The following is a 17,758-nucleotide window of genomic DNA, read 5'->3' as shown; positions in this document are numbered from 1 at the left end:
CTTGTAAAGTTGAGTGGAAGGACAGTGAAAACCAGATGGTGCACGTGTTTCTGGACGGTTCTGACCGTCCGGAGAACCAGGACCGGTTCTACAGAAACAGAACCGAGACGAACAAAGACTGGACACAAACTGGAGACCTCACTCTGACTCTGAAACACCTCACCTACGAAGACAGCAACATCTACACCTGCAGCATCTTCAGCCAGGAGGGAACCATCCTGTACAAGAAGCAAGTTCAGCTCAAGGTCGAAGGTCAGTGGCTGGACTTTGGACATGCCTGCTTTACTGCTTTTGATCAAAAGCTTTATAAGTTTCATTTTTGTTTAATGTTAAATAGCACAACAAATATTAATGAACAGGAAGAATTATAATGTTAGATTTCTCTGATTGTTTATCCCGGACGAGCCCCCAAAATCAGATCAGGTGTATTTATTTAATGTAAAAGAGGAAATCTCATCAGTGACAGTTTTATGTACACAGACACCAGTGAGCAGCTGATCTTTGTTGGTCTTTGTTCTCTCAGACTGTCAGGTGGAGGTGGAGGAAGGGCGGAGTCAGTCCTGCTGCCGTTCAAAGTGGCGCCTGAACTCCTTAAAGGCGCCAGAGTTGTGTGGTGGCGCTACGACCCGCAACCGGTGGTGATCGTTCATGCTTATAGATACCTTTCTGATCAGCTGCAAGAGCAGGACCATCACTACAGAACCAGAACCAAGATGAATGAAGACCTGCTACAAACAGGAGACATCAGCCTGACCCTGAGCCGACCTGCAGCCGACGCCGCTGAGAGCTACAGGTGTGGCGTCTGGAGGAGAACGAAACTGGTGGCGTGGACCACGGTTCTGCTCAAATTCAAAGGTTAGTCAGAAGCTTCTTTTGCCTTGTTGCTGTTTTTTTACAAAATCAGAAAAATGGAGTAAATGTTTCGCTAATCCCAGGTTTATGACCGATCGTCTAGTCAAAGTTCTCAGAATGTGAATGTTTTATTGCAGTTCGGTTTTTTTTTCTTCTGATCGTTCTCCGTCGTCTCTGCAGGAGGAGCCCGGGTTCAGGATGAAGATCCTGGAGTCAGGGACCAAAGCGACTCCATCGATATGACTCCGCTCATGTCTGCTGAGTCAAACGACTCTTTATTCGACGCTCTGACGTGACCTGCTGTGGAAACTGTGACGTCACTTCCTCTTTCAGAGGAGCGATGTCACTGCAGAGGAAGTGGCATCATTTTTTCACTTAGAGAAAAGCTGAAAAAACAAAATCACTTTCTAAAATTCACAAGGATTTGAACCAACAACCTTCTTGCTTAAGATTGAAATCTTTTATTCTTCAAATGTTTCTTGTAGAAAATTTATCTGTTCAATTCAACATCTCTGAACCTGGTTTCCATCATCTTCACTTTCCAAGTGTAACTCGGTAAAATCAGCCTTTAATTAGGCCGTTTCCTCTAAATGCATCACCATTATGTCTAATTTGACAGAATCATGTGATTCATTCAGCCGGAGCTGTAACAGGTTTGTACTTTCAAACTACTTCCTGTTTTATCCTTTTTATGTTCTATCTGCACTTTAAGGCTCACGATACAAATATGATTCATATCTGATCCCAGTGGGTCTGGTTTGTCATTACCTGAATTGTAAATGGAATTGCTGAGTTGTGAATAAAATGTTTGTTTGTAGCTTATTCTAATTGGTTAGCTGGCAAAACAAACTTTTTTTACCTTCTATGTTGAGTTTAACTTGGTAAATTAAATGCTTGCTGTGTAATATTAATATGGCACTTTTACTGGTGGCCGTTTAAAAATGTCTGGTTAACTAGCAGGATATTTTACTAGTCCTGTCAGTTTCCACTTTCAACGAAGTGGAAACTGACGGTTTAATTGGAAAATTTGTGACTGTCATTTGGAAACCTTATGCACATTATTACTGAAAGGTAACTTCAGTGTTGTGTATATATTCTGTTTTTTTTTATGGTGTTCACTTATTTTAAGGAATACATGGTACTGAAAACAATCATTTTTCTCTTTGTTGTTTTTATTAACTTTTGTCATTTGCTCCGGTACTCGTTCCTATGCAAAACATTTACATTTTACTCTCATGATCAATTATAGTTACTTTTAAAAACATGAATAAATCAGAAACCAGCTGCAGCTCTGAAACTCATCTCTATATTCAGATCGGGGTTTTTCCGCCCTCTGGTGGTCAAAATGGGAGCTACAGCCTTAGCGACGCTGCGTCGTTTTTATTAAGCTGTTGGTCAGGGCCCCGGGCCAGTAGATGCCCCCCTTAAGTGGATTATTCTTTACAATAATATATACTTTTGATAATGTATTCATAAATTATTCTTCATATGGGCAAAAAGGAAAACTAAATAGCTCTTGGGTTCCCCCTGGCGGCCGCGTTAGGTCAGGCTTCTGCGGTAATATGAGCTGGTGGAAGATACGTTAGCATAGCAATGTAAACGATGTCTCAAAAGGACTAAATCCTTCAGGAGAAAGGAAAGAAAGAGGAAGAATAGAAAAAGGCAAGATAAAGGTATGTTGTAACGTGTCTCGATAATTTAATGTTTATCAAAAAGATTTGCGGAGATGCTAATAGAAAATTAGCTTGTTAGCTACGGCTCAGTTCAACGCCCGAACATTTAAGCTACAATGCTGCTGCTAATCTTGCTAACTTGTTTAAAATTAGATGTAGTTAGAGAATAATAAAACAAATATACAGGCCTCGAGGTAAAAAACAACCACTTACAAATAATTATTTAAATTATTTTAGTTAGAAATGTTAAAAAAAGCCTTAATTTAAAGTATAAAGAGCGTGGAAGGAGATTAGCATTTTCTCCACACTGCAGAAATCCCCCTTTAGTTTAAAAACCGCCATTCATATCTATTTTAGTTGATTGTTTCAAGTTTTTTTTTATAAAATGGAACATATATTAATGAACATTTACATGCAAAATACATGAGATTACAGCTCAGGTATTTCATGTCTTTAATACCATTTGGTGGGTTGATGTAAATAATGGTTAATAATAATAATAAAAACTCAATAGATGAGAAAAAAGGTATTTAAACGGTTGTTTAATTAAACTGTATATAATGTTTCAATCATTTTCACTCAATAAGTCAGTTAGCATAGTGGTGATAAAAGTTGAGTTGTATACAGTTAAGCTACGCTAAGCTAATCAGGCTACAAAAATAAGTCAGTCTACTGCATAGTTTTCACAGATCTGTGTTTGTTTGGGTAAATAATTAGTTTGTTCTTCATATTTTGGCATTTGTTGTAATCCATTGTAATTTTGTGCTGAATTCACACCATCCCTGTTTAATCCTGTTTAATCCGAATCCAGTCTGTTGGCCTAGTCAAAGTCCGGTTCGTTTGGGGAAGTAAGAATATTTATCAATCCTTTGGATGAATGTGAACACCAAGCAGATCAAATCTGACATCTTTCCGTTGGGTTCCTGGTGCAGCGCCCCCACAGGCCAGGAGGGGAACAGGTTTTCAGCTAGTTTGGATTGTTTGACCCAGTTCAGTTTGAAAGAACCAAACTAGCTGAAAATGTAGCAAATGTTGCATTTTGATCATCAGTCGAACTGGATCTAGTGGTTCTACTGGGGATGAGGTGTGTCCTGCTGTCCGGTTCTGAAGCCCAGAGACAGATCCGTCCAGGCCTTCTCTGGACCTATTCGTACCTGAGGAGGTTCTGGTGAATCAAAACCAGTCCTGAGAGTTCGGTACCGATATAGTTGCCAAGAGAGCCTTAATAGGAAGCTGCATCAGCCCATGCGGGTCTTTCAGTCCAGGTCGTCCATCCTTCGGTTCTCTGTCCTATGGGTCCTGCTGCCGCCGTCCCCACTGCCGCCGTCCCCACTGCTGCTGTTCCCACTGCTGCTGCCGCTCCCGCCGCCGCTGCTGCTGCCGCCGCCGCCGGCGCTGTGTCTCTTCAGGTCCTGGAAAACCTCGGTGAAGAATCGCGGTTCGGTGTTGAGGCGCAGCATGTCGGCGCTCAGATGCTCAATGACCTCCAGCGCTCGCTCCCAGAAGACGTCGCGGCTGGACTCCACCAGGAACGGCTTCATGGGGTAAGAGATCTCGTTGCCCAGGTAACAGTAGGCCAGGTAGAGACAGGTGAGGAAGGTGGCGTGGAGCTCCTGCTCCGAGGCCGTGTCCTCGTCCACCGCGTCTCTGCAGAGCAGGTAGACGAAGACGAGGCTGGCCGGGCTGAGGAAGCCCCGATGCTACAGAGACAGAGAGCAAAGGTCAACTTGCAGCAAACAGTAAGAAATGCTGCAAACGGCTAAACGTACAACAGCCTATAAATGCCACTGTAGATAGAAAAAGGAGTAAATTTCCACCACAAATCTCTGAAATTTTGGAAGAAAAACTTTAACGTTTTCTTTAACTTGAAAGCTTTCACCTTTTGGAGTTCAGAATTTTTAAAAAATTTTCTAGAAAATTTCTGAGATTTATCTCAAAAGGTAAAAATTTTGGGGTTGGAATTTTGGACTTTTGGATCTCAGAAACTTGGAGAACACGGTAGATTGGACCCAAAGGTCCGACCAACAACAGACAGTCCAGAACCAGAACCAGAACCCTGACCTGCCAGCCCTGCAGCAGCAGCGCTCGCTCCACGTTCCTCAGCCAGACGACGATCCGATTGGACGGAAACTCCTTCAGCTTGACGCAGCGCCGGCGCAGGAAGTCGGACAGACAGCGGAGAAGCTCGCCTGTGGAGGCCTGCAGGATTCAGACAGAAGAAGAAGAAGACTTTATCAGACGGGACGAGGTTCTGGTTCCCGACTGACCTGAGCCGGTACCGACCTGAACCACCAGCCTCCTGATGCACATCTGCTCCTCCTGCCAGGGCCGCGCTCTGACCTTGGGGCCCTTAGGGGCCGACTTCCCCCTGGAGCCCAACGCCGCCAGCCGCTTCCTGCAGCGCAGCGCCTGCAGCAGCACAGAGCGTGTCTTCTTCTCCTCCTCATCATCAGGAACCTCCGGCGGCTCCTTCAAAGCCGCCGCCGCAGCGGATCGGCAGCCGGGAGGCAGAGACAGCAGCGTTCCCATGGCGACGCCGCAGAGAGCCGCCGCAGAGCCGCAGCATCCAGGAGGCGCAGAGTCCTGCTGGGTGCTGCTGCAGCGCCCTCTGCTCAACCAGAACACTGCAGGCTTAGGCTCTGGACCAGAACCAGAAATAAAGTGATGGAAACTTCCAGAACCATCAGAATCCAAACTTCTGTTTTGTTTCATTAAGATCCAAGATGTTGCTGCTGAAATCTAAATCAAAAATGTAAAGTTTTTAAACTAAATATTTAGCTCTAAGTGAGATAAATATCCAATTTAAAAACTTAATATTTAGCTGTGTAGCTTGGATAAACATTTAGTTTTAAAATAATAAAAAATTACTTCCTAAATAAATGTTTAGCTAGCTTCCAGCTAACAATCAAAATAAATATGTATGAAGATAAATATTTTGTGTCTAAGCAAAAAATTTAGCCTGCAAGCTAAATAAGTAGATTAAAAAATGTAATATTTAACTTTCTAACTAAATGCTTAGCTAGGTAAAAGCTAAGTATTTAGTTTCTAAACTACATGTTTGCTACTTTGATATTTAGCATCTATTTTTTACATGGTAACTAAGGTTATGTTTTGCTTTTTTAAGCTTATATGTAAATTGAGCTGAATATTCAGTTGTTAACCGGTGTACCTAATAAAGTGGACGGTGCGTCCAGTTGTTTTGTTAGTTCAGCGAGTTTCCAGCAGAGGGCGCTGTTACACAGAACATCAGCAGTTTCTTCCATCAAAACTCTTTCATTTTTTTGAATCGGTTTGTTTCTCAGGTTTTATTCTGAAGATGAGATTAAATTTAACATGAATTTCAGTTTAATCTGCAGTAAAAATGCGGCCCGGCCCATCGGAACCTCCAGATGAGTTAATGAGATCAGAACCGACCCGGTTCTGCCCCTTTGAGCAGGCGGCCTGGTGGATGTGATGAATGAAAGCTGCAGCAGCTGATCCAGAGTCAGATTATCCACCTCCCCCCAGCGAGGCCAAAGGGGCGGGGCCTGGGCGGCAGAAGGTTCATTGTCTGAGCAGGGAGGGTCGAGCGAGCTCCACACGGACGGCGGCTCCGGGGGAGAGAGAGACAAAGAGGGGGAGGCCGAGTCTTTCTTTCTTGGTGTGGGGGAGGAGAGGGGGAGGATTAACCGGCTCAACTGCGACACACACACACACACGCGCGCTTCATCCAAACACACAACAACACGGCTGCAGAGCCGGGCTTCATCTGGATCAGCATCAGCAGCATCAGCAGCATTGCTGCCTGCAGGAGACAAAGAGGCAGACAGGAGGAGGAAGAGGAGGAGGGGATCTTCATCGTTCGAGGACAGGAAGAGCATCCCGGCCTCCAGCCGCCTCCGTCCGTCATGGCCGACCACATGTTCCTGCTGCTGTGTGTGTGAGCGCGGCGGTCCGGGTGGGTGTGTTCGCTGCGTCCGCTGTGGTCGCTCCTCTGCCTCGGTGTGTGTGAGAGTGTGTGTGTGTGTGTGTTATGGGGAACACAGAGAGCATGGAGAGCCAGCTGGCCGTGATCCGGTCCAGAGCCGCCCCGGTCCGACTGCCGATGCCCGACCCGGCGGAGCTGGAGGAGCGGTTCTCCATCGCGTTGGTGAGTGGAACGACCTGCAGGTTCTGATCCGCCATGCATGCATGACACTCTGCTAATTAGGCGGCAAACATCACAGTCTGATGAGACGGCAGCTAGACGCAGCTAATTCACGCTCAGATCCACGACCCGATCATGTTATCGGATCAATATCACATCAGATATAAATACTAAACAGACTCAGATTACAACGGAAGAGCCGTCCGCCCAAACAAGCACGTGGTGACAGAGGGAAGGAACGATTCCCTGAAGGGGAAACAACATCCGGTCAGAACAAGTCAAAGCAGCAAGCTACCAGGGGAAATCACCGGTCACCCGAGGGTCAAAGTTCACAGAGATAATGGCAGAATTAGCTCAGCTCGTGGCCCAAGCTGTGGAGTCAAACAGGAATCAGAAAACTGAGTCTTCCTCTCAAAGGAGACGAGGTTTCATGGCCTAAAGTAGACTCTGTCTTTCAGAATTCGATGAACCTTCCTCCAGACAAGGTGCGTCTGCTGCGTTCCTATGACAACGAGAAGAAGTGGGAGCTGATCTGCGATCAGGTAGGTCCTGCAGGTCTCATTGCATTACCCAACGCTACTCCAGCTAATCTAGCTTAGTATTTTCTCATTTTGACGTTAAAACTCAGGAACAATTTGGTTGAATCATATTTGGATTCCCATGATGCATTTCTGTGTTGTCAGGAGAGATTCCAGGTGAAGAACCCCCCCCATACCTACATCCAGAAACTCAGAGGCTTCCTTGATCCGGCTGTGACGCGAAAGGTGAAACGACAGGAACAGATTTTACTCAATCAAAGCCCAATGATTCTCTGCATGTCAGACGTTTACTAACCTGTTGAAGAGGAAACTGAGTTTTTGAAAATGTGTTAATCTTTTTCTGTCCGCAGAAGTTCAGACGAAGAGTTCAGGAATCGACCCAAACGCTCAGAGAGCTCGAGATTTCTCTGCGTACAAACCACATCGGGTAGCTGTCCGTCCAGCTCCTCCGTCTCCAGACGCTTTTCTGTCGTGTGCAAAACTTTCTGCCAATGTCAATAAAGAACGCAATTCAAAAACATGCGGCGCCATCGCACTCTGACCACTTCCTGTTGTCTTCTTTGTTATTTCCGGCAGTAGTAAACATCCCGTTCTTGATCATGTGGTTCAAGTGTTTCCATTGCAGTTTGTGAAATAAAATAACCTCGTTCTCGAGTTAAAAGTTTTAAGGTTAATGGGACTCAGTTGGTCTCCAACATGTCTCTCTCTGTCCATGTTTCTTCGTTTTGTCCATTTATTTGTCTTTCTGTCTCCAGCTGGGTCAGAGAGTTTCTGAATGAGGAGAATCGAGGTCTGGATGTTCTGGTCGAGTATCTGTCCTTCGCTCAGTACGCCGTCACGTGAGTCAGATCTCTGCCTACCATCTCAAGGTTTGGTGTTTTTGAAGAATGACCCTTGACCTTTCTGATCTGCTCAGGTTTGATGGTGAGCAGTCGGACACCGGGAGCGAGGTGGGCTCCATCGACTCGCCCTGGAGTCGGTCCATCGAGGATCTCCATGGCGACTGCAGCCTCCCGTCGCCGTCCTCGTCCATTTCCCGCTCGGCCCGACACTCCATCAGGTAAAGAGAAACCCAAACCCAGAGCTCAGGCCGCCCAAACCGGGAAATCTGAGATTTTCACATCCACAGCTCGACCCTGGTGACCCGGTCCAACACGCTGCCGAGTCGCAGAACCCTTAAGAACTCACGACTCGTCTGCAAGAAGGACGACGTCCACGTCTGCATCATGTGTCTGAGAGCCATCATGAACTACCAGGTAGGAAAAACCTCCCATCGCTTTAAGACCCTCCTGACCCGACGCCACACCGACCCATCTTCCTCTTCCTCAGTACGGCTTCAACATGGTGATGTCCCATCCGCACGCCGTCAACGAGATCGCTCTGAGTCTGAACAACAGGAACCCCAGGTAGTAAAAACTGGAACGAATGGCTGCCGCACAGCAGACTGACGGCGTGACGGACTGTGCTGTTTCACCAGGACCAAAGCGCTGGTTCTGGAGCTGCTGGCGGCCGTGTGCCTGGTCCGAGGAGGACATGAGATCATCCTGGCAGCCTTCGACAACTTCAAAACCGTAAACAGTCTCCAGTCACAACGGCGTGTTACTGCCACTAGACCTGAGACCAAAACATCAGAAATGATTAGATGGACCACAGAAAGCTTCGAGGAGAAAACAGAATATTCAGAGTTTGAAAGTCAAGATTTTCCTAGAAACAAAAATTAATCTCAGAAAATTTCTAGAAATAGATCAGAATTTTTTTAGTTTGAAAGGACTGGGATTTGAAATTTTCTTCGAGAAACCTTGAAATTTTTGAGTCTCAAAGATGTAAAATATTCCACATTTTAAACCCATAAACATTTTAAACTCCTCCTTCGGTTTCTTTTCTTTTCTTAATGGCGCCTGACGCCCCGACCTGTTCACCATCTGTTGCAGGTGTGTAACGAGTCGATGCGTTTCGAGAAGCTGATGGAACATTTCAAGAACGAAGACGACAACATCGACTTCCTGGTAACTGCTGCTGCTGCTGCTGCGTGACATTATCTGTGTTTTCATCAATTCTATAAGTATCACATTAGAAAAGCTAATATTAGGCAAATATTCAAAATAACTTCCTCAATTTCACAGAAATGTTTTTACTTGAGGTGTTATACTAGGGGTTTTGTAGATAAAGGGGAAATAGTCAATTATATTTAGAAACTCATGAAAGTTTGAGATTAATCTCAAAATTATTTTGGAAAATTTTAGAAATTACAAAATTTGGTCCTCAGAAATTTCCCAAACATTTTTAGAAATTTTTTTTAAAAAATTCCGTTTTTTTGGTGTTTATTTGCTAGTAAGGAAATTATTTAATTTTTTGCCCACTCTGCGTCATGTCAGTGGGATGTAAACAGCTCGTGTCTTCATGGCAACCTGCTTGTCCCCAGGTGGCCTGCATGCAGTTCATCAACATCGTGGTTCACTCCGTGGAGGACATGAACTTCAGAGTTCACCTGCAGTACGACTTCACCAAGCTGAACCTGGAGGAACACCTGGAGGTAACCCGTCAGGGTCACGTGACGAGCCCCGGGCCAATCGGGGCCCGGTGAGTCACGGCGCCGTTCCCCTCAGAGGCTGAAGCACACGGAGAGCGACCGGCTGCAGGTCCAGATCCAGGCTTACCTGGACAACGTGTTTGACGTCGGGACGCTGCTGGAGGACGCAGAGACCAAAACCGCTGCTCTGGAGAGAGTGGAGGAACTGGAGGAGAACCTCGCTACGGTAAGCAGCATCAGGCTGACCTCTGACCCTGTCCTTTACAAAGTCTGGGACAACATCTGGTTTCCTCATCCAGATGTCGGAGCGGCTGCTGGACGTGGAGAACGAAGCCATGCTGAAGATCGTGGAGCTGGAGAAGCAGCTGATGCAGACCAACAAAGAGCTGGACCAGCTGCGGGTCGGTGCTGAACTCCAGCTGGTCGGATAAAAAGAGGTGTCCGACCGCGACCTTTGAACCCGCAGCCTTCTATGTGCAGGAGGTGTACGCCAGCGCCAACACCCAGGTTCACACCCTGAGGCGGATAGTTCGGGAGAAAGACCAGACGATCCGGCGGCAGAGTCGCCTGGAGCGCCAGGCGCAGGAGGCGCAGCAGTCCGGCGGACCCGGAGCGCCGCAGCCTCAGAGGGGCGAAGGCGACGGGGGCGTGGCCGACTCCGCCTCCCCGTCGCCGCCACCGTGTCCCACGCTGTCCCCAGGTAAGACTCGCACTCTGACACCGGATGATGGCTTTTGGCCACCAATTCCTGATTGGTTCCTGACTCCTGCAGCCCGGAGACGGTGGCCTATCACAGCATGGGACCGGGGATGGGCGGGGCTCCAGGCATGCCGGCTCCGCCCCCTCCGCCTCCACCACCGCCGCCAATGCCGAGCTCAGGTGAGCGACACATAAAACCAATCAGTCATTCACAATTTTCTTGAAAAATTTTGTACATTTCTGAGTTTCAAAGGTGAAATTTTGATTAGAAAGAAACTTGAATTCTGATATTTTTAGATTAACATCAGAAATTTTTAAGACAAAACTAAGACAATAATTCAGATTATCACAAATTTAAAATTCCAAAGTAAAATTTTGAAATCTCACAATTTTTTTATAACAAAATGTTTAACTTCTGACCTTTAAGCAGTTGAAACTTTTCAAAGTCAGAAATGTTTCAAAAGTCACAAATTTGTGAGAAACTCAAAATGTTTTACATCGAAACAGAAAAACGTTCCAAAGTCAAAACATTTTCTACATTTTGAGCTTCGTCTCAGAAATTTTCTTGACAAAACCTGGAAAATGTTGAATCATTAAACTCAGAAATTTGCAAAAGTCAATTTTTTACCTGTTTATTCTCAAAATTGATGTAATTCTTTGAGATCAAGCTCACAAATTTTCAGGAAAATGTTGCTGAGTTTTAAAAAAATTTCATTTATGGAAAATTTTTGACTCAAAATGTAAAAGTTTTCAATTAGTCCAAGTTTTGTACAAAATGTCTGAGCTTGTTTTGAGTTTTGTGGCTGAAATTTGCTCGCTCGTTTCTGACTGCTGTTCTGTTTCTGTCCTCAGTGTCCAACGGGCCGTATCCGGCCCCGCCCCCTCCCGCCCCGCCGCCCCCTCCGCCTCCGCCCCCCCCCTGCAGGACCAGCGAGCTTTCCTCCATCCCCATGGCCCCGCCCCCTCCTCCTGTGGCCCCGCCCCTGCCGGGGTCAGGGGGGTCGGCGACTGTCATCTTTAACTCTGGCCTCGCAGGTGAGACGGTGGCCTCAGGCCCGTCGCCATGGTAACAGAAAGTGATGACCTCTGACACTAACGGGTTTTCTCCTCCGTTCTGCTGCCAGAGGGTCCACTCAAGTTGTTCTGTACGTTTTTATCGTTTTTATACATTTAACTCTATCCATCCTGCAGCTGGAGACTGGAAACCAAACTGGTTCCAGTCTCCAGTTTCCCATTTTCCATCCATCTGTAATAAAACAGCTCAGCTTTACTGAGCCCTGACCTCTGACCTCTGGGTTCAGGTCACACATATGAGGGATGAGTTGGACCCATGTGAAACAATTTCAGACTATCGTCTCAAATTTTCAACTTCTTGAACTCAGACATTTACATTTTAAACTTTATTGGCAGAAATTTTCTCTTTTTCTGGGGAGAAAAAGTTGAAATGCTTTTGGAAATAAGACCCATAAATTCCTCTGATGAGAAAACTTTGGTGGAAATATCAGTGAACTCAGAGACGAAGTGCCGAAGCAACAGAAAACATCTTCGTATTTGACCTCTGAACTTCCCTTCCAGCCGTGAAGATCAAGAAACCGATCCAGACCAAGTTCCGGATGCCGGTGCTGAACTGGGTCGCCCTGAAGCCCAGCCAGATCAACGGAACCGTCTTCAACGACATCGACGACGAGTCCATCCTGCAGGTAAACTTTCAGAGGTCAGAGGTCGGGCTACCAGACGCCCTCTACCCGCTGCGTGACGCCGCTGCCCGTGTGCCACCAGGACCTGGACATGGAGGGCTTTGAGGAGCTGTTCAAGACCAAGGCCCAGGGCCCGGCCGTGGACCTGACGCTGACCCGGCAGAAGCTGCCCCAGAAAGCCCCGTCCAAGGTGTCGCTGCTGGAGGCCAACCGGGCCAAGAACCTGGCCATCACCCTGAGGAAGGCCGGCCAGGCCTCAGAGGTCATCTGCCGAGCCATCCACACGTAGGTCCACACCGGACACGGGGCTCTGGCTCCGACCCGATCCGGTCTGCACGGCCGGGTCGCATCGATACACAGAAACCAGAAAAACTACAAACATGGCCGACGATGATGAGGAATAAGATGACAATCTGCTGCTTCTGCTTGGACAGCAGCTCTAAAATCACAAGACACCTGTGTTCACTTCCACTGAGCGCGCTCAGTAGGGGGCGTTACTGCGCCTCCTACTGACCGCAGGAGCGCAGCAACGGCGTGTTGGGGCGATTTTAGAGAAAAAGGAAACGAGGAAAATAAAACAAACTCAGAAACTTCTAAATGAATTTAAGAAATTTTCTAGAAAAACAAGGAAATTTCTGAGCTCCAAAAACCCAAAAATTTGCAGGAGAAAATCTAAATTTTGAAATCAATCTCAGACATTTTAAGATTTTCGACTTATGAAATTCAGAAATTTCTAATTTTCTTCTGGAAATGTTTTTTTTTTTTCTGACAGCTGTTAAATTTTCTATTTTTCTCGAACAGTTCTACGATTAATCTCAAAATTTCAGAATTTTGTCTCAAACATTTTTGACTTTTGGAACAATTATTTATCTTTTCACTTTTTGGGTTTTTTATCTCATACTGAGAGAAAAATTCAGATTTTTTTTCATATATTTGATTTTGGAACTTGGAAATTTACTGTTTTTTCCAGAAAATTTCTGAGATTAGCCAAAAAGACTTTTTTATCTATGATGATCCTCAAAAGCCTTTTTATGCCTCAGATTTACGTGTTCTCAAATTTACCTGCCAATATTTCTAAAGTAGAACCAGCAGCGACGGCCGTGTTCCTGTGCAGGTTCGACCTCCGGACGGTTCCTGTGGACTTCGTCGAGTGTCTGACGCGCTTCATCCCGACGGAGGCCGAGGTCAAGCTGCTGCGGCAGTACGAGAGGGACAGGAAGCCGCTGGAGGCTCTGAGCGACGAGGATCGCTTCATGATGCAGTTCAGCCGCATCGAGCGGCTCAGCCAGCGCATGACCATCATGACCTTCATGGGAAACTACGCAGACAACATCCAGATGCTGACGCCGGTAAGCAAACCAAGAAACACCGCAGAGGTTCAGAGAAAACCCCAAACTGACCGACTGCTTCCTCTCAGCAACTCCACGCCATCATCGCCGCGTCGGTTTCCATCAAATCGTCTCAGAAGCTGAAGAAGATCCTGGAGGTCTGTGCGGTTTTGCTTTCGGCCGAGGCGTCCTGAGGTAACGAGCTCTGCTGTTTGTCCTGCAGATCATCCTGGCTCTGGGGAACTACATGAACAGCAGCAAGAGGGGAGCCGTGTACGGCTTCAAGCTGCAGAGCCTGGACCTGGTAACAGTCCAACCGCAGGGGCAGACACCCGGGGCGGCAGGAAGGAGGGGGCGCTCACACACAGGAACATCAAACGATTCATCAATTGCAACCAATTTAGCAAATAACTCAGATAAAAAACTAAAAATATTGCTGAAAAACAACCAGAGGTAACAAAAAACTACAGGAAGAGTAGAACAGCTTCGACATATTTAGCTGGAAATGTTTGTATTTTAGGACAAAAACTTGCTGATCCTGATATGCAGTGGAGTTTCTCTTGCTGCTGCTGTTGACTAGAAACTCAGAAAAATCCCAAAATGAAGTTTTTGAATTTTGAGATTAATCTTGGAATTTTCGACCTTCAAAAGTAAAAGAAATTCAACTTTTTTCTTGGAAATTTTTGACTTTTCAAGCTCAGACATTTCCAAATGTTTCCTTGAAAATTTCTGAGACTTTGTGAAACTAAAACTTTGTGTAAATTTTTCTAGAAAAACAATGAGATTCATCTGAAAATGTCTTGTATTTTGGCCGATATTTCGTCCTCTTCCTCCTCCCTGCCAATGCGCCGGGTTACGATGCTCTGTGGAGGGAAAGTAAGTGCACCCCGGTTCAGACAGCAGATATCAGGTCCGTTTGCTTCCAGCTGCTGGAGACCAAATCAACGGACCGGAAGCAAACGCTGCTTCACTACATCTCCAACGTGGTGCGAGAGAAATATCCCGGAGTGACGCTGTTTTACAACGAGCTGCACTACGTGGACAAAGCCGCCGCAGGTGAGTCCACCGGCCAATCACAGCGCAGCAGAGCCCGGCTGACCCGGTTGACCCGGCTTCACCTGTCCGGTCTTTGCAGTGAGCCTGGAGAACGTCCTGTGTGACGTGAAGGAGCTGCAGCGCGGCATGGAGCTCACCTGGAGGGAGTTCAGCGTTTCCCACAATGCAACGCTGAAAGACTTCATCAGCAGGAACGAATCCCGCCTCAACAAGCTGCAGGAGGACGCTCGCATCGCACAGGTGAGACCGGACCGACCAGTACCGACTCGGTTAGCCATCGGCAGAAGAACGTCTCATTGACACCAAAATGATGTCCAGATTTTTAGGACGATTTCTGACCCAGTCTTCAGGGTCAGTGACAGTTCAGTCACTGACCCTCAGTGACTCAGTGACAGTTCTTAGGATAAATCTAAAGTGAAAGTATTCTGATTCCTTGAAGAGGTTCGGATCGGTCTGTGGCCTAAACAAATCATTCTCAGAAACTTTAGTCTGGTCAATTTCTCCTGTTCTGAGCTGCATTAGGGCCTCTGTCCCTTTAAATCAGAAAAAGCTCCTGGCCACACCCCAACTCCACGTTTACATTCAGCGCGCATACTTATAAAAACCAAGGAATTCATTTCTACCCCAAAAATCTGAAATTTTGAGATTAATTTCAGAAAAAAACACATTTCTGAAAGGCGTCAAAGTTCAACCCCAGCTGGTTCCTGATTAACTATGACTGTTACCGTAGAAACGAGGCAGCCATGTCTGTGTTGAACTGCAGGACGCCTTCGAAGACGCCGTGAAGTTCTTTGGGGAAAGCTCCAAAACGATGCCGCCGTCCGTCTTCTTCCCCATCTTTGTCCGGTTCATCAAAGCCTACAGGGTGAGGGCCGCGATGTGGGCGTGGCCTGCTGAACGGAAGCCCCGCCCACATTTTGTAACAAGTGGTGGAAGTTTGAGGTAACAGGAAGTGTGTTTAGGTTGCGGAGGAGGAGAACGAGCAGAGGAGGCGCCAGGAGCAGATGCTGCTGGAGAAACTGGAGCAGGAGGAGCAGCAGGAGGAGGCGGAGACCAAGGTACAGTTAGCTAACTGAATATGAAGTTTGGAGATAAATATTATGTTGGTAGAATAAATATTTAGCTAGTAAAGGGATAAATACTCAGTTTGGAGCTAACTGGTTTGATTGCTAACCAAATATTTAGACCAATAACTAAATATTTAGTTTCTAGATGAGACCCAGAGAACCGGGTCGGCCTGTGTGACCCTGCAGGTCCGTTACGTTGTCAGTCAGGAACCCGTTCTGGTTTATTAGTCTTATGAAGTGTTGGACCTTCGTGACCCTGACCTTGCCTCGTCCTCCCAGTCTCCATCGCACAAAGGCAAGCGGCAGCAGCAGGAGCTGATCACAGAGCTCAGACGGAAGCAGGGCAAGGACAGCCGCCACGTGTACGAAGGGAAAGACGGCGCCATCGAGGACATCATCACAGGTAACACGGTTACCCTGGTAACCATGGCGTCAGCTGGCGCTCTACTGACCAGCGGCTGTATTTGGTCGTTTCAGCACTGAAGACGGTTCCCTTCACGGCCCGGTCGGCCAAACGCAGCTCTCGCTTCTTCTGTGACCCCGCCCACTCTGAGGAGCATTACTGAGCTGGCCACGCCCACTCCGGAGCAACGGGACCAATGAGCACTTTGAACTTTTCTGATGGATCATGTTTTAGTTTCCTGGTCGCTGGTCGGAACCCAGACCTGCTACGGACCTCTGGTGCTTTCAGAACAAACCCAAACGCCTTCAAACATGGCGGAGGCAACACCTGCCCAACATGGCTGCCGGGTAGAAACCATGAGCTGGTAGAGGTCTGAGTCAAACATAAGGTGCCATTAAAACCCCCTGGGTTCAGTTTATCACGGTGCTATAGTCCTCCTCTCCACTGGGGGCGCTGCAGGCCGACAGGTCTGAGGTTCTGTGGCGGTTCTGGGTTCCTCCGGTCTGCGTCCGCTTGTACAGGGTTCAACTCTTCTCACCGCGTCGTATGCTTCTATCTTCTGCTGTATTTACTGGCCTTACAGATCCACAGCGCCGGAACCCAAATCAGTTCAACCGGTTCTCCAGAACCCAAACAAACTCTGTTAATCTGGACATTTACTCCTGAAGAAACACCTCTGTTCCTCAGATTATCCACCTGAGACTCAGCAGAGTCGACCAGAAACCAGCGTTTCTGCCTCTGGTGGGTCCAAAAGGTGCTGCTGGCCACAACAGAACCAGCAGGCTTCTGCAGTTTGGACCCAACAAACGGCGAAACAAGCTGCAAACAGGAAACATACAAAAAAACAAAAACACGCAACAGAAAAACGCTGCAACTATGGGAGATGGAAACAAAAAGGAGAAAAGCCCACACAGAATTCCTCCAGGCCACTAGAGGGAGTCTGAAGAAACATAAAGCTGATAGCAAAACTTTTTCTACCAAGTCTCCGATTGAAATCCCATGTTTACTGGCTCCGTATGACTTGTTGGTCGACTCCCCCTAGTGGCCTGGAGGACTTTAGTCATAAGGGAGGATTTATCCTCAGATTATCCACCTTAGCTAGTTCGCTGCGTTTTATACAACAGTGTTATTATAATTAATAAATAATAGGAATAAAATATAATGATTTAAAAAAATTTTTTAGACTTTTGAAAATCAAACATTTGAGTATTTTCTAGAAAAATTCTGAGATTAATCTACAGATTTCAGTTTCTTTAAAGTTAAAATTTCATAAGTTTTTCTAACAAATTTCTGATCTTTGAAAGTCAGAAATTTGCTGGATTTTCTCAGAAATCAATCTCAAAATTTTAGATTCTTTCTGTGGTAATTTGCTCAGTTTATATCTAGAATACGCCATTGTAGTTTTCACTATTTGTGGTATTTTTCCCCTCTCCTATTTTATGCAGTTTTACTGATTTGACATTTTTCTTCCTTTTGTTTTGCAGTTGAATCCTTCATGTTTGCAGCTCGTTTGGCCGTTTGCTGCATGTTTGCACCGTCTGCTGTATAATCCATGTAAACACTAAGAATCACCAACTGGACCCGGGTCAGCATCAGCACTGACGGTGCTCTCACTGTCCCTCCCCTCCGGCCCGTTTTCAGTTGTTTTCAGTCCAAACGTTCAGAGCACAAGGTTTTCTACGTGTACAGACGTTTTCTAGAAGGTTCTGTAGCTTCTCTGTCCGTCTGTGTTGTTGTTGCTGTTATTTTGCACTCGGTGTGGAAATAAAACAAACCTTCTGCATCACG

At 46.5% G+C, this 17,758-nt stretch overlaps 2 protein-coding genes across 3 annotated transcripts; one reads left to right on the top strand and one right to left on the bottom strand.

Annotated features, from left to right (window-relative positions):
- Window positions 1-3,388: 3,388 nt before the first annotated feature.
- Window positions 3,389-5,094, bottom strand: LOC129354717 (cyclin-dependent kinase 5 activator 2-like). The gene is made up of 3 exons (XM_055024199.1): window positions 4,809-5,094; window positions 4,587-4,724; window positions 3,389-4,225 (listed from the first exon to the last, which is right to left on the bottom strand). The coding sequence occupies exons 1-3, from the start codon at window positions 5,052-5,054 to the stop codon at window positions 3,782-3,784; spliced, it is 828 nt and encodes a 275-aa protein (XP_054880174.1). The 5' UTR covers window positions 5,055-5,094; the 3' UTR covers window positions 3,389-3,781.
- A 572-nt stretch (window positions 5,095-5,666) lies between these two features.
- LOC129354724 (formin-like protein 2) lies at window positions 5,667-17,756 on the top strand. Of its 2 annotated transcripts, XM_055024208.1 has the most exons (28): window positions 5,667-6,654; window positions 7,110-7,193; window positions 7,335-7,415; window positions 7,541-7,617; window positions 7,946-8,029; window positions 8,107-8,250; window positions 8,320-8,446; window positions 8,520-8,596; window positions 8,668-8,761; window positions 9,122-9,196; window positions 9,613-9,723; window positions 9,797-9,946; window positions 10,020-10,121; window positions 10,201-10,418; window positions 10,490-10,599; window positions 11,272-11,454; window positions 11,544-11,564; window positions 11,995-12,119; window positions 12,199-12,401; window positions 13,231-13,465; window positions 13,534-13,602; window positions 13,668-13,748; window positions 14,371-14,500; window positions 14,580-14,740; window positions 15,264-15,365; window positions 15,463-15,558; window positions 15,847-15,970; window positions 16,045-17,756. In XM_055024208.1, the coding sequence occupies exons 1-28, from the start codon at window positions 6,538-6,540 to the stop codon at window positions 16,131-16,133; spliced, it is 3,270 nt and encodes a 1,089-aa protein (XP_054880183.1). In that variant the 5' UTR covers window positions 5,667-6,537; the 3' UTR covers window positions 16,134-17,756. The 2 variants fall into 2 exon arrangements, with proteins under 2 accessions (XP_054880183.1, XP_054880184.1); XM_055024209.1 differs by lacking the exon at window positions 11,544-11,564 and having other exon boundaries at window positions 10,201-10,391; window positions 10,493-10,599.
- The last annotated feature ends 2 nt before the right edge of the window (window positions 17,757-17,758 follow it).

Source organism: Poeciliopsis prolifica, unplaced genomic scaffold (genome assembly GCF_027474105.1).
Source record: "Poeciliopsis prolifica strain line A6 unplaced genomic scaffold, Auburn_PproV2 SCAFFOLD116, whole genome shotgun sequence".
Classification (NCBI taxonomy): domain Eukaryota; kingdom Metazoa; phylum Chordata; class Actinopteri; order Cyprinodontiformes; family Poeciliidae; genus Poeciliopsis; species Poeciliopsis prolifica.
Note: the sequence above shows the minus strand (reverse complement) of the source record. Positions and strands in the feature narration are given on the sequence as shown.

Excerpts from the sequence above, each read along its gene's own strand:
- LOC129354724 (XM_055024208.1), top strand. The coding sequence starts at position 6,538 with ATGGGGAACACAGAGAGCATGGAGAGCCAGCTGGCCGTGATCCGGTCC. Across the intron at positions 12,120-12,198 it reads ACGACGAGTCCATCCTGCAG|GACCTGGACATGGAGGGCTT; the intron begins GTAAACTTTCAG and ends GTGTGCCACCAG. Across the intron at positions 13,749-14,370 it reads AGCTGCAGAGCCTGGACCTG|CTGCTGGAGACCAAATCAAC; the intron begins GTAACAGTCCAA and ends GTTTGCTTCCAG.
- LOC129354717 (XM_055024199.1), bottom strand. The coding sequence starts at position 5,054 with ATGGGAACGCTGCTGTCTCTGCCTCCCGGCTGCCGATCCGCTGCGGCG. Across the intron at positions 4,725-4,808 it reads TCAGGAGGCTGGTGGTTCAG|GCCTCCACAGGCGAGCTTCT; the intron begins GTCGGTACCGGC and ends TGAATCCTGCAG. Across the intron at positions 4,226-4,586 it reads TGCTGCTGCAGGGCTGGCAG|CATCGGGGCTTCCTCAGCCC; the intron begins GTCAGGGTTCTG and ends CTGTCTCTGTAG.